Genomic DNA, 15,156 nt, shown 5'->3' with positions numbered 1-15,156 from the left:
CAAGACGTGAGTATAAATTAATCGTAATCCGACTAATTTAATTGAACCGGTTAGATTCATCAACTCTAACCCGTTAATTTCGTATCGAGTTCGTGAGCCGTGTTAAAAATTGTCATTCTTATTTCATTTGGAAGTGCCTAAACATGTAAGATATGGCTTACATTCATCAAACAGTAATAAGCACTTCTCCACCCTTGGATTGGGCCTAGATTTACATTCGCCCGAGGGTTTGTTATATCTGAAAGCACACAATCAGTACAAAGTCATTAGTTATTCTTCACAAACTATGTATTATATAACACAAATAATTAGTTGCATCATCATCAATTAGTTCCTATTAATCATATTTCGACAGGGTATGTTTGTTAATTTGTTTTTGGGGATTTTTTTTTTATTTGAAAAAGTGTTCTAATGTGACTGATAAAGGCGAAAACCTTTTTTTTTTTCTTTTTTTTTTTTTGGGTTTTTGATGTGTTTTGAGTTGTTTGTTAATGTATTTGTCTTGAGAACATAAACAAAAAACAGAAAATAAAAACACTTCAAATTGTAAAAATGAAATGGAAAGAGAATTGACTTTCAGCTTTGACGTGGCCGATTAGGAGGAAAATCCCCAAAAAGAAGCAAAGAAACCCGACCCTGCCACAAAGGCTCCTGTAATCCTCCATCCCTTGGGACAAAGTGTCTGTGCCTCCTGAAATTTTTTTCTTGTTAAACCTGAGAGAAGATTCTTGCATGGAAGCACTTGGAACAACCTTGATGAGGTATTTATATATGGCTATAATACGAGAATAAGAAACAAAAGATAGGGGCTTAGAACTAAGGAATTTTTTTTTTGTTGCCTTTTCAGTATATCCTGATCCGGAGAATATATGGAGCAATTTTATGACATAACCGAGGATAAGAAGACAAAGACAAAGTAGTAGACATCCTGAAACAGCTAGTTTTGGACATTACGGTCGGATATTAAGAGGTGAACATTGTGATTGCATGCTAACTGCCAAGTATTTATGTATGTATTTTCCGTCTTTCATCCCAACATTGTTAAAGTGGGTTTGTACGGCCTAGGTTCGTTTGATCTGGCGCATGAAAAAACACAGAATTGGATCCTTTTTATATCATGTTATCGTTGGCTTTGTTAGGTTGAGCTTGAGATTAATAGGTCGCGTAAAATTATATTTTAAACAAAAATATTTTTAGATTGAAAATGTTTTTGAGAAAAATAATCATTGATTTTCCATTGTTTGATTGAGCACCTAAAAATAAGAGAAATTCTATTTTTTCATGCCTCGATCCATCTTACCTTTTTTTACGAGGCCAATCTGACACTTTGACATTGTACATTTTTTTTTTTTTTTTTTTTTTAAAACCCTTACAATAATATCATAATTGATTTTCGTTGTTTGCTTAGGACGAATTTTTTTCCCATTATTTTACGTCGAAACAAACACCGGCTATGTTTATATGTTGTTAATTACTGTACTATCTCTATCTTAATCTCTCTTAAGATTGCTTCCTTATTACCTTATAATTTGTGCTTATACTTCCCTGGATAATGCTTTAGTGCGCTCCCTCAATCGCACCGGAAAGTCAAATGCACTATAAGATCTTCACAAGAAAACTTTTGCACTACTAGCTTCTATCTCAATAAGTCTTCCTTTTCATAATTTCGATTTCACAAATTAATTTAATTTTGATTTGGCTTTCATCTAATTGGATCCATATATTGTTTTCCTTTACCACAGATTTAGTTTCAACACAAGTCTACCAACATTAAAAATATATGAAATATTCATCCAAATAAAAAAAATAAAAAAATAAAAAAATCACACATGAGACGTCTACAAAATTAATGTTGAAATTCGACTGGAACAATATAGGGGACTACTCAGTTACCCGAGACCCCATAAAATCTGTCACATTTACGGTCCGAATTGCTGGAATCTCTATCCTTCCATGAAACCTTTAGTTTTCATGCTCTATCTCTTGAGCAATGAATAACCCCATAGGAAGCACCGTGTGCTGAACACACGCAAAATTAAATGCAATTGACGGAAGCTGCTGCTTCAAGTAGAAAGGCAAAGAGCGCAGAGGGGGTGGAGAAGAAGGGGCTGTGATCACTCTCTAAAACAAAGACTTTGAATGGCGGCCACCTTTTGATCAAAGCATCTTGTTGCTCAGGCTTGAGAACTCGATCGTGCATTGTCTTGATGTATATGCGAGGCACTCTATCAGCATCTGCTCCTCCTACGAAACGAGCTCCTCTAAATGCTCTCACCGGTGCAGCTCGAAGAAGCATTGATGCTAAGATGGCGTCCTGATCATTATGCATGTATGTAGCTCAAGTTACTAATACCCACGTCATTATGGTTTGTGAAGTGTCATCACAATTCACACATTCACACATTCACACCGTACCCTCACAGATTTTCATGAGAGATATCTGTTCATGACGAATAGGCTGCACAACCTCTTCCAAGAGAATTCATCCAAAAAAAAAAAAAAAACCTCTTCCAAGAGATTCACCCGCGCGTTGGAAGGGGACACTCACAAGCTTACTCCCTGGTATGGCAGTCACGTATATATGTAGAAATAAACAAGATTCTAGACTGACAAGATGCATCCAATTTTCAAACGGATGTGAATTTCTTTTTATTATTATTATTTTTTAAACTAACTTGACAATACCACATCGCAGCTACAACAACATGATCATGTAATTACCCGTGGGAGCAGTGGTAGGGAGAAGCACTATTTCCGGAATCCATGGCACACTTGTAATTACTATAATTACAAGTGTGCCGTGAAGAAGCACTTTTTTCCGGATGAATTCCGAAAAAAATGCTTCTCCCAAGTATTACCCGCGGTGTAAATGTGAGAGCACTCCTAGCATTTCTCTTCTCCCATGTGATATACATATATACCATTTTTTTTTAAGATCCTCGAAAGATAGTTAGTGGTCCATATATATATATATATATATATATATGTAAGTGCGTTTAGGGCATGAGAGCATCAAAAGCTACCTACTTTTGAGTTATGAGCAGTTCCATCAGTACCGATTAAACGGATGAAGAAAAATGATTACCTCTTTAGGGCTCATATTATACAGTATTTGGCGTCGAAACTGCTCTTTCATTATGACACTTGTAGGAGCCTCATCAGGGCCCATCCCATATTCTATCTCACTAACATTCCCATAACTTGATAAATCTGGCTCAGCCTGCATATCTCAATACAAAAGGCAAAGTAGTTAGCCATCTGGTTCGGAGCCTTTTTAATTACTAGAGGGAGATTCAAAAGTGAAACGCCTTTTAATTTTCTTAAAGCTTGACTTGAAATTGGTACTGATTCCGAGTAACCATAGAAAAGGAAAGGACAAAAGATAAATAAAAAAGCCTCCATTGTCGATCTCATGGGGCAAGCTTACTTAGTTGAAAAATATATGAAGAAGAAGAAATGTTACATCTTTGCGATCTTGATCCGTGGAGAAACCATGCCTCAACATGTTGGCTGCAACGTATATGGCCATGTGAATTTTGTGAGGGAACCTGTGTATTGCGTCCGTCAGGCTCAGACCTCCCGCACTATGTCCCACCAATATTACCTACCAATTAAGCAAATACCGATTTCAATAAATCCTAATATAAGAGACCATTACAACAGCTCCAAATCTTCTTGTTCTTGAGCGAGAGAACCTTCACTGTTCAAATTACTACTACCAGAACAAATCTCTATCCTTCGATCAATGTCCTCATTGGCTCATTGCAACGGACAGGATGTATATATATATGTATATGTACCTTTTGATTTTGGGGCAAGTTGGATAAGAAGTTAGCAAGAGGCTGATCATAGTCTTCCAAAGTGAAGATGGTATTGGGATCTGATGGATCAATTCCTGAACCTTTAAGATCGAGGCACGTGATCTCGTGGCCTGACGTCTCCAACAGAGACCGGATCTTGTACCAGCACCACGCCCCATGCCCTGCGCCGTGGACTAGAACGAACTGCGGCCTCACTCTACTACTCGGCGTTTCACCACGCCCCATGCCCTACCCCTTCACTCTCGGGTAAAGCTTAGATGAAGTAAAATTTCCGGATGGATTCCGGATGTTTTACTCCTCCGTAGCACTGCTCCTTCACTCTCTATCCGGGGTAATGCTTGGGTGAAGCAAAACTTCCGGATGAATTCCGGAAGCTTTGCTTCACCGTAGCACTGCCCCTCTATCCGCCACTCCCTCTGCACTTCACTTGTACTTCCACGTGTCCTCGTGACTCCTATCCCTTCTTTTCTATCCGTAGGCTTCGGCAGTGGGCCTGGACCAATTGGGATGTATCTATCAGGCAATTTAATATTAATAATGAGAATGATTATATTATATACGACTCATTCGGTTAGATACGTGTCTAAATAGTTTAAATAAATGCATTTTATTTCAACTCTTTCGCATTAATTGTTGCACATCTCAATCCGGATTGGACAACAATCGCGGGCCAAATGAATTAAACGACCACGCCGCTTGAATTAATTTATTTTTAGAGATGAGTAATGGAGTAAGAGAAGTGCCCCACATCTTAATTTTTTTTTTTAAAATGTGATTCTTAAATTTTGTATCACAATTACAATTTCAAATGATTTATCATTGTAAAAAATGTGCTATCATATCATTTAAAAACCATTTTTAAGAATAAAAATTTAAAAAGTTGAACATATATTTCCCATAGTATAATGCAACGTCCTCATTAAGTGTTTATGTTCATTAAAAAATGAGATGACTTTTAAAATTACTATTTGATTAAAATTATTATTTGATCAATTACAGGTTTAATAATAATTTAAAAAGTTATTTTATTATTTATAAACATTTAATATACATGTTTAATTACTATAAGTAATGTTATTGAATTAAGTATATTATGGGTTTATTTTATAATTATCTAATCATGTAATGTGTCCGTCACAATTAATTTTTAAACTATTTTTTTAAAAAAAATAAAAATTAATCCAAAATTAGTTAAAAATATCATACCAAATTATAAAAATAATTATGAAATAAAAATATAATATAATAACAATAATATTGAAAAATGCAATGATGACCATTTTGATTAGAGAATGGGTGGGTGGGGGGCAATGTGGTGACCACGATGTGTTATGAATCTGAACAGATATTTTTCCGTGTCCAATAAATAAATTAAATGAAAAAGGCCCTCTATTCAAATTCAAAAACTAAATAAATAGCAAAATAAAAATAAAGAGAGTTTGACTTTGTTGAGCTCCATTTGTAATTCCATGTGAGAATGCCAGATTGAAAAGCACGTGTCTCCCACCTCATACCTCTCTTCAGTCTTCTACATACATCTCTCTCTCTCTCTCTCTCTCTCGCTCGCTCTGTACAAGACCATCTCTAATTAGATCCGTCATTCAGCTCTGCTCTGCAATAATAACAAAAGCTCACTCCGACGCTCAATCCATCCCTTCCGTGGTAAATCAAGCTTCTTCCTTCCACGTTCTCTGAAATATATTTCATGTTTCTGCGAAATTGCTTTGTTTTCTTTGCATATATAATTCCGTTCTTCAAGTTTTCTCATTTGCAGTTCAATGTAGAGCTTGTGTATTGTTTGGTGCTGTTTTTGAATTTTTCTTCTCTCTCTCTTGAAACCATGCTTTGCTTCCTCCGTTTTATTCAACGAAATCTGATGTTTTCCGTTTTTCTTCTTCTCAAAATTGTTCTTTCGATAAACACTCAAACTTCTTCGGCCGGCGTTCGGAATATTTGTAATTTAATATGGTATTTTCCAATTTTATGTATTTATTTTTTTTGCTTAATACTAGTATTACTCGTATTAAATATGTTGGCCTGCAATTTAATCAAAACGCGTGGGCATAGCTGGCCGTCTCGGGTCTGAATTCGGAGGACTGCTCCGAAATCCTCGCGCTTTGGCTGCGCGTGAAGCCACGCTCCATCTAGAAAATTGTGCCCGCCTTTTCTTTTCTTTTTTCTTTTTTTTTTTAATCGGTTATTCAAAGCCTGGGGGGAAAGGGAACCAACCACCGACCTGTCAGCCTGAGCTGTAATATTTGTACCGTATTATTCTGTGTGTGTTGAATATGGGTTTGGGGCCTTTGGGCCCCCATGACGTTGATAGCTAACCCAAATAGATTTAATTTGGTGATGGGTTTTGATCTTTTTTAACTGCACAAAATGGGCCTCGGAGGCCATTTTCAGTCCCTTTGTTATTTTTATTACTATTGTGTTTTTAATGATCCCTTTGTTATGTATTGTCACTATCATTCAAAACAAATATTATGAGTATTTTTAGTATTAGAATATGATAAAAGTAGTAATCTGTGTCTTTACTTATATTTGCACTGTAAATAATCTTACATATGTAAGTCAAAAAATGATATTGATGTTTCTATAAAAGGAAGAATCCAATTCACATTTTTCTCTTTGTTATCGTTCATATTACAGGCCTTTATTCATTGAAAGACTTAAATATTTTTTAATGACATGCATTTGTAGGAGAACTGAATCTAGTGTCCATCATTTAGTAGACAGTTTTTGATTAAGTCTTACTTCATATAGAATCTTCTAAAAATAGTATTGGGATTATCGATTTTTGACAGTTTCCAGAATTATTATACCATTCATGACTCGGAAATGTTGTTGATGTAATCAGTAATGCTGTGGTCAGTGGCATGTAACATTTCTAAGCTAATTTCTTTCATATTCGAATTCAGGTTAATTCATATCAGTCAGCCCAATTTCCACTAACTTAGCAAATGGCTAGTTCTTCCACAAGAACTGAATCTCCGGTAAACATCTTCCTCGCTTTGCAGTTTTATTTTTCTGCAAGCTGGGATAACTGAAAAACTAGTTTTTTCATTTAAACCAAGTCTGATTTAATCCTTGTGTCCTTGTGAAACTTTGAATAAGTTATATATTTTGCAAGATATTTGAGGAATTAAGTTTTGGCCTTTCTATTCTTTCTTTTTTCTTCTTCTTTTGCTTGAAGTTCTCTTCATCCTATCCTAGCTACCTAATTATGAGGCTATTTCCAAAGCCTGTACTCTTGGTTATCAACGTCACAAAGTGCTTCATTATTATGCAATGACATGATGGACTTCAAAACATTATGTCCATGTAATATGTATTATCAAAGTAAAGATGTTGAGTAGGAACGACCACCAAACAAAAAAAAAAAATCTGGTCAGCAGAATGTTTGAACATCACTTGGGTGTTTCATGTGTCCAGCATAATATTGTTTGGTTTTTATTTCAGGTTCACTCCCATAAGCATATGAAGAGAACAGAATCAAGAAAGTCTCATTCCTGGTGGTGGGATAGTTACGTTAGTCCAAAAAACTCCAAGTGGCTTGCAGAGAATATCGAGGGTGAGCACTGTATAGTAGTTGCATTGGCCTTTTTGGTTTAATCCTTCACTCCTCTTTATGAATAACTGCCACATATTAAAAAGGCAGGCAAAAGAAAGAGATCTCAAGATAGGGATCTTATAAATTAATTACCACTATTTTGGGTCACAATTTTTTAGGTACATAAGCTTATTTGAGAAAAGACAAAGATATCGTTAACTAAATTTGATATCAATGACCAAGTAATAACTTTATAATTAGGACTAGCTCCATTGGCTATCCTATTTTTACGGTATTTCACCCAAATAAAATGCACGTGGGTTCTCAAGAATTTGAGTTTGATTGTAACTTTTTACTATATTTGCCTGATGCTGTTTTGTTCCCATTGTCCCCTTTTATTCCCTGTGTGCACGAACACAAACTAAAGATGTGGAGAAACCTCTTTCGTTCTGTTTGAACAACATCTGTTGTTTGTACTGTGGGGACCGGGCTTTTGTTTTATCAGTATAAATACTTGGTTTCACGTTCTTGAAAAGAGCTAGTTCAAAATGGGTTGTGGAAAATGGTTCGACATTATCATACTCTTCTTTTCCCCTTAACCTACTGCTGTAGGTATTCCTCAATTCCATCTGCCTTAGGTTTTCAAACCAGGCATCTTATAAATCACAAAATGTGTTAAAAGATGTAATTGATTTATGCCAAAATGCCGAACATGAAGATAACAAAACGATCCTTGACCTCAGATATGGACCAGAGCATCAAACGCATGTTGAAGCTTATTGAAGAGGATGGAGATTCATTTGCCAAAAAGGCTGAGATGTATTATCAAAAGAGGCCTGAATTGGTCTCTCATGTTGAGAAGTTCTACCGCATGTACCGGTCACTGGCTGAGCGTTACGATCATGTCACAGGAGAATTACGGAAGAATGTTCCCTCAGAGCTCCAATCCCCACGCTCAGGCATTTCCGACCCTGGTTTGGAACTGCCCTCTACTCCTGATCATAGGTTGGGTCATCGTAAATCTGGCCACCGAGCTGCTGGTTTTGATGTCTTCCTTGGCTCTGGTGGAAACAGCTCTGATGTTTCCCAGAAAGAGGGAGATGAATCATCCACATTGACGGATTCTGAGTCAGAGTCTGATGATTCTTCGGTCAACAATTACTCAGTTCTATTAGGGAACGGTGGTGATATTGGGCTGAACAGGAAGATGATTGACTTGGAGATTGAGCTCCGCGAAGTGAAAGAGAAGCTCCGGATGCAACAGGAGGAGAATTCAGATGGTTCATTGAGGGGATCGAAAAACGAACTTCCTGAGGATCTCCTTGCTATAATTGCACGGTATGAACAAGAGCTGAGGATTGCAAATGATAAGATTCGCATTTCAGAAGATGCGATCACTAGGCTTAAGATTGAGATCCAAAGATATAAGTCATTGGAATTCGGTAATGATTTCCAGTATGAGCTGGGATCATCAACACAGGAAGATGTCAAGACACGAGAGGTTGAGCTGGACTTAGAGATTAATCAGGCATTGGAGGTTCAAGAAAGGGTTGGTGAGTCAGAATCAGAAGTTCTAGACTGGGATGGCAAGATTAAAGCACTGGTGGAAGAGCTGAGAATGAACAAAGAAAAGCTTCAGGACTCGGAGAACGAAATTGCTTGTTTGAAGCATGAACTTGAGAACAACAGTAAATCCTCTGAAAATGCCAGCCGTTCTCAGGCTCAGCTTGAACTGGCTCATAAAGAAATTGCTACTTGGAAAACAAAACTCAACACTGAGAAAAGAGAGGTCTCTAAACTGCAGGAAAGAATTGCAAGGTTGAAAGCTAGTTTATCAGACCGGGATCATGAGGTCAGGGATTTGAAAATAGAAGTATCGGATGCTGAGCAGAAGATATTTCCTGAAAAAGCACAGTTAAAGTCTGAAATGTCTAAATTGTTGGAGGAACGGACTCGTCTGGAGGAGCAGCTCAGAGAATGGGAATGTCGTGCTCGTTTGCTGGAGGAGGAGATCAGAAAGGTCAAGGCTGAAAAGACATATATAGAGGAGAGACTTACGGGTGAAATTGAGCACTTGAAGGCAGACATTGTTGATAGAGGGGATCGTATAGAAAATTTGAATAAAAGTCTTGATGCTTTAAAAGTAGATAGAGATGAACTCAATGCAAAAGTTCTCACCCTCACAGCAGAGGTGAGTCATAGGGATGATCGGATTGACCAAATGGATAAGCATTTGCAGCAATTCCATGTCGAACAGGCGGAGCTGATCACTGAAATGGAAGGCGCGCGTAAATTTGTGGGGGAGCTGAGATCAAGAGCCAAAGAACTGGAGGAGGAAGTTGAGAGGCAAAGAGTCGTAATCTTCGAAGGAGCAGAAGAGAAACGAGAGGCTATAAGGCAGCTGTGTTTTTCTCTTGAGCATTATAGGAATGGGTATCATATGCTTCGCCAAGCTTTCATAGGGCACAAGCGAGTTCCAGTTTTGGCATCGTAAGTTAAATATGTAATGTTGTATGAGTGCTACAAGGATACTATCGTTTTTATTAAGTCCTTTATAAATTGACGTGATTGTCCATTATTAGTGAAATGATTATGGACGGACTATCACGTCAATTTGTTAGGAAATTATAGTAAAAACTATATTATTCCGAGCATTTTCCCATGTTGTATATATCCGCATTGGTTCTGGGTCTGGAAGTACCCAGGCCTTATTATGGACCATGAGCTTCATGGTTCTAATAGTTCTTCGATCAGTTTGTGTCCTATACATGTAATGCAGGAGTTCCCCATTTTTTGGGACCATTCGAGTGGCTGAAAAATCCACCGGCGATTGTGGATTTGGGCAGAATTTGAGTGTCGTCGTTTAGTTTGAATTCAAGTTTTGTTCTGAATGACATGAGGTTGAGTTGGAATGTCTTTCGATTTGTATACTTTTTTCTTCCACTTTATTAAGATATATAATATAAAGAAATTCACTGTAACCAGTTATTTCTTTCTCTCTCTCTCTCTCTCTCTCTCTCTCTCTCTCTTGTTAATTGTTGTATTAAAAAACATCAGTTTTATGATCCAGCATTAGATAACAAAAGGTCTAAAACTATGTACTCTTAGAAGCTTTACACAAAAAGATTCATGCGCGCCAGGTAGGGGTCGAACCTACGACCTTCTGCTTAGGAAACAGACGCTCTATCCACTGAGCTACAGGCGCTTTTTTTGCCTAGAGCAAGGTAAGAATTTACGAATTGTAGGTTTCGCAAGAAAAAGTTAATATAAGAGTAAGCTGAGAATTTAGTCCTCGAACTTACAATTTCCTTCATAAATATCTTATCCTTCGCAAGAAAATGTTTTCCGTATCATTTTTAAGGTTATAAACAATAATGAAAATTATTTTTAACTGAAAATAAATAGACAGCGCCGTGATAGATTATCTATTGATTCAGTCTAATCCCCCGCAAAAAAATGTTTTCCAAATCATTTTCAAAGTTGCAAACAAACTATGAAAAATAGTTAATTTTTCCAAAAATATAATTTTATCTTAAAACATTTTATGCCAAAACAAAAGGATCTTACTATCACTACTGTAATAGATGGGTATGTGTGTGTGTTTTGTTTTTTTTTTTTTTTTGTGGCATATTAAACAATATAAAATCCAAAAAAAAAAAAAAAAACAGATTAAAGACATATAACTTTAGTATCTTAAAAAATAAAAATAAACAGAAAAAGCATTGTTGGCTCTTAACGTGTCACTTGTCTTTACATGTTATGGTTTTGAGAAATCAACGGATTGCGTAACGTGTTAATGTGCATAAAAAATATATGCAACATCAATAATTCCATTCACATAGTAATGATAAGGTAGGATAAACCATAAAATATCAAAACATTGTTAAACCTTCGGTATCTAACTTGAAACAAACTAATATTTGAAGGATGAAGTTGAAATCTACATATATGCTTAAAGAATCAAAATCATACTTTTGACTAAATTTTAATTTCGTTTGGATCTTTTGAGTTGAACATCAAAGAGGCTCGCTAATGAGCGACGATTAACAGAATAAGATTCTCTCCAATGGATTTGGTTTAGGTGCTAAAAATAAAAAATAAAAACCACAGCATATACTACAATTTTTTCAAAGGTCCAAATTTAACTACTCTCTTTCTTTCTCATCAAATATTTGAAATTAAATCTTAACCTCTCAAAAACTACAGCATATTCTGTAGTATTTTTATGGCACCTAATCCAAATCTCTCAGCATTTCACTTGAAATGGAGAGAAGCTATTTTATGGTCAGAATTTAATATTATATCTAACGATGTACAAAATGCCACGTGATAAACATGTTAACACGCCATTCAAAAAATTTAAATGACGTAACAACATTTACACCATTAGATGCAACAATATTAAATCTTAACAATAAAATGGTTCCTCCATTTCAAGTGAAATAAAAATGATCCTTCGTGCGAATTCCACTTGGGAACCTTTCCCTTATTCAAATACTCTTCAAGAGCTTAGGAAATAAATGAAGACCTCCATGATATCAATACTGAAAGATAACGCTCATCTCATACTTGACCTTCAGAAAAAAAGTTCATAGCAATATGCAAAAGAACGTTCAATTAGCATGTTACTGTCACTGCAGGCCCCACAAGGGAGCTACAAAAAAGCAGTAGAAACAAAGCATTATTCATACGGAATCTACTCCGTTTGCTCGCTTAACCGTGCAGAATGATCATACAATGTTCAGGTAGGATCCTGCATCAGTATCATTTCCCTTCAACCACAGGTTTTTCTAAAAACGTCTTCTTCAACCAATTGAACGGCTGTTACATTTTGAAACAAAATTATAAGAAACTATGAACAAAATAAGCCTACCAAAAAGAAGTACAATATAAACGATTTAGAGAACAAATGTAGAAATGATTTAATGTGTATTTGAATCAAGAGAGGAAAATAAGATAAACTACTCAGATACCTGAATTCACTGAAGGAATAGAAGAGGATTAAAACGATAATCATTAAAAGCTTAAAGAACAAGAACTAGAGTACTGATACATGGTTTAAAAAGGAGAGTAATTATGGCTTTGTGTGTTAATGCATTTCATGGGGTGCTTTTTGTGTTGGGTTTGAAAAAGTGTTCTGATCTGACATGAAGGTGAAAATTGTTTTTGTGTTTTTAATAAAGTTTTTTTTTTTTTGGTTGTTTGTTGAAGTTTTTGTTATGAGAAGAGAAAACAGAAAGGCACGAAACAAAAGTTTTAACAATCCATAAGTTAAAACACTAATGGATAAATTTTCTCAATCCAGCTGAATCTCTACAAGTAAAACTTAATTGATGCATAATTAATGATTTTAAATGTTAGATGACTCAAAGCTGCTGAAACACTTCCAAAATTTCTATTATAAGTTAGGTTTATAATATAATATAAATATAGAAAATCACAGGAACAATATTTTATGCTGTGAGATACAAGTCACCACGGTCCAACACGAGATTTAGAAGTAGGAAACCCCGGTGGGAAGGTGTCAATATAACCAGGATCACTAGATCATGAAAACTGATCCTCACCAAGATTTGGAAGAGGGAAAAAAACGTTTAACCCTATTATAGGTAACAATTAATGGATTATCTACAGCCAGCAGTGGGGTCTGAAATCATATGTTGAGTCTAAAATAGACAATCCCTCAACAACATATATTCTGGAAGATAAACAACACAAATTCAATTGACGAGGAAGAGCAAAATCTCAATTAAGGGGAAAAAGTACTCAATAGCAGTCAAACATATGTCAGCTGGTGCCTCATTTTATCCATTTTCTAGTATCCTTCCAGCCAAATAAATAAAAACAAAAACAACTATAGCAGCAAATCCACAATTAACCGAAACAAAGGGGCAAAGAGGATGTCTTCTTTTAACACCACTTGTACTCTTGTAACAGTGCTAAAAAAAATCAAAAAAGAGGAGATTTTTTAACAATATTCTAAACAATAAATATGCCATTCAAACAGCACTTTAGGAATTCTTATTGTAAATGATACTTAAAATAGTTGTGTAAAATTTAGACAAAGAACCGCCCCCAAAAAATTCACAGAAGTTCCATCCAAAATAAAGGCTGTAAGAATATTTTAGCCACACAAAAACATGCATGCACACACACATACAAAATGTTTATGAGACGTTTGGGTGTTCGATTTTTTAAAATCTAAATTCAACTATAATTTACTGCGTGAATTTTGAGGCAAAATAAAGTTGAAAAAGATGTTTTGATGGTTTGACTTCTTAAGACAAAATTAAAAATAGTTAAATAAAATCTGATTTGTTTTTGAAAAATTGCGAATACCAATAAATACCAATAGAAATCTTTTTTGAAAAAAAAAAACCCAAACATCCCATTAAGATTCTTGGAATAGAAAATCTCTAAACAAAAGAGTGCAGAAATAAATGATACTATCATGGAAGCGCCATTAAAAAACATCAGTCCTATTCTTATGGCATCACTATCTAAAGCTTCTGTTCAGATTACTGCATTTATTGTTAATCATCAGATAATGAAGTCCTATACGGCTCATATGGCCTCAAAATGAAAAGCGCTTGTAAGGTACACATCTCATGCCCTAAAATTTTGTTACATCTGAGCTTTGAAGATCATTCATCCAAAAATATACTTGATTTACATTGTCAAAATTAATAGGTCGTCCATTAGAATATAAGTACTCATGTATTCTTTAAAAAAAAATGGCGTTTGTAATGCTGTCATCCACAAAATCAACATTTAAAAACATAGCAACAAGAGTCGAATCTAAAAAGGAGTAATTTTCGTCGTTGATTCGTTTCAAGGTCAACATCGCATGGGTTTACATACAAATCTAAGGAGATGCAATCAATTACGTGCAATCTTAAAATAATAGGATCGGCTGCAAAAAATTCAATTGACTTATGAGAAGAGAACACAAAGATATTTGGAATAGGATCTGGTTGGTTTACGAGAAAAAAAAAAAAATCAGGGAAAAGAAAAGAAAAGGCTTAGAAATGTTAAAAAGGAACCTGGATGAGCCAAAGAGCAGTGGTGGTGGCGGCGACACCCCACAAAGCGGCGGCCTGGATATCGGTGGGTTGGGGCCGCGGAAACTTCGATGCGATTCCAGCAGCAGCAGCCATTCTTTCTGAATTTATCGTAGTCAAAATACCCAAAAAACTCAAGCCCCTATTTATAATCTATTATCTCAGAAATGAGCCTTTCCTAGATGCAAGTCCTAACCTGACTTTCTATGTCGACAAAGTTCGCTTTACAAAATATATTTAGGTAACGATGAGTGAGTCGTTACCGGATCTTTTGTTGGCACCCAAAAGAGATGCCCTCATAAACGCAAGTGTCGACTCAAGAGATATTGGAAATAATTTGTAGAATAAAAATGTGATACACCATAACTCTACATATTCCTTTGCAAATACTTTTGACAATTCCTATATGCCTATGGCAACCAGGGCATGACTGATGACTTTGACCCAATTTTATTTTTTTTTAATTTTTTTTTCCTGTTATACCCAAAAAGCAAATCACTTGAGACAATTTGTAAATTCATGTACATTTATCTTTTTTTTTTTTTTTTTTTTTTTTTAACAGAGTAAACCTTCGTTGAAAAAACCCCAAAGAGCCAAATTACAGTGAATAGAAAGACTTCCTAACAAGACTCTTTAAAACACTAAGCCAGAAACTAACTTGGATGTAGCTACCAAACAAATACAAAAGATTACATGACAACAATAAAGAACCTCTCTTTAC

At 35.5% G+C, this 15,156-nt stretch overlaps 2 protein-coding genes and 1 non-coding gene across 3 annotated transcripts; 1 reads left to right on the top strand and 2 right to left on the bottom strand.

Moving 5' to 3' along the window:
- Positions 1-1,837: 1,837 nt before the first annotated feature.
- LOC133877933 (methylesterase 17-like) lies at positions 1,838-4,264 on the bottom strand. The gene is made up of 4 exons (XM_062316387.1): positions 3,801-4,264; positions 3,464-3,604; positions 3,086-3,220; positions 1,838-2,314 (listed from the first exon to the last, which is right to left on the bottom strand). The coding sequence occupies exons 1-4, from the start codon at positions 4,044-4,046 to the stop codon at positions 2,036-2,038; spliced, it is 801 nt and encodes a 266-aa protein (XP_062172371.1). The 5' UTR covers positions 4,047-4,264; the 3' UTR covers positions 1,838-2,035.
- Positions 4,265-5,285: 1,021 nt separating this feature from the next.
- LOC133878309 (protein NETWORKED 4B-like) lies at positions 5,286-10,355 on the top strand. The gene is made up of 4 exons (XM_062316838.1): positions 5,286-5,483; positions 6,743-6,817; positions 7,284-7,395; positions 8,118-10,355. Exons 2-4 carry the CDS (start codon positions 6,785-6,787, stop codon positions 9,866-9,868), a joined length of 1,896 nt encoding a protein of 631 aa, XP_062172822.1. The 5' UTR covers positions 5,286-5,483; positions 6,743-6,784; the 3' UTR covers positions 9,869-10,355.
- A 151-nt stretch (positions 10,356-10,506) lies between these two features.
- Positions 10,507-10,579, bottom strand: TRNAR-CCU (transfer RNA arginine (anticodon CCU)). The gene has a single exon. It is a non-coding gene; the product is annotated as a tRNA-Arg (tRNA).
- Between the last annotated feature and the right edge of the window lie 4,577 nt (positions 10,580-15,156).

This window comes from Alnus glutinosa, chromosome 9 (genome assembly GCF_958979055.1).
Source record: "Alnus glutinosa chromosome 9, dhAlnGlut1.1, whole genome shotgun sequence".
NCBI classification, from domain to species: domain Eukaryota; kingdom Viridiplantae; phylum Streptophyta; class Magnoliopsida; order Fagales; family Betulaceae; genus Alnus; species Alnus glutinosa.
The sequence above is the reverse complement of the archived record's forward strand: the minus strand, read 5'-3'. Positions and strand labels throughout refer to the sequence as shown.

What these genes read in the sequence shown, in the direction of transcription:
- LOC133878309 (XM_062316838.1), top strand. Translation starts at nt 6,785, where the DNA reads ATGGCTAGTTCTTCCACAAGAACTGAATCTCCG. An exon ending in CCACAAGAACTGAATCTCCG is followed by an intron (nt 6,818 to 7,283) that starts GTAAACATCTTC and finishes TTTTTATTTCAG; the next exon opens with GTTCACTCCCATAAGCATAT. An exon ending in GCTTGCAGAGAATATCGAGG is followed by an intron (nt 7,396 to 8,117) that starts GTGAGCACTGTA and finishes CCTTGACCTCAG; the next exon opens with ATATGGACCAGAGCATCAAA.
- LOC133877933 (XM_062316387.1), bottom strand. Translation starts at nt 4,046, where the DNA reads ATGGGGCGTGGTGAAACGCCGAGTAGTAGAGTGAGGCCGCAGTTCGTT. An exon ending in ACTTGCCCCAAAATCAAAAG is followed by an intron (nt 3,605 to 3,800) that starts GTACATATACAT and finishes CTTAATTGGTAG; the next exon opens with GTAATATTGGTGGGACATAG. An exon ending in CGGATCAAGATCGCAAAGAT is followed by an intron (nt 3,221 to 3,463) that starts GTAACATTTCTT and finishes TGAGATATGCAG; the next exon opens with GCTGAGCCAGATTTATCAAG.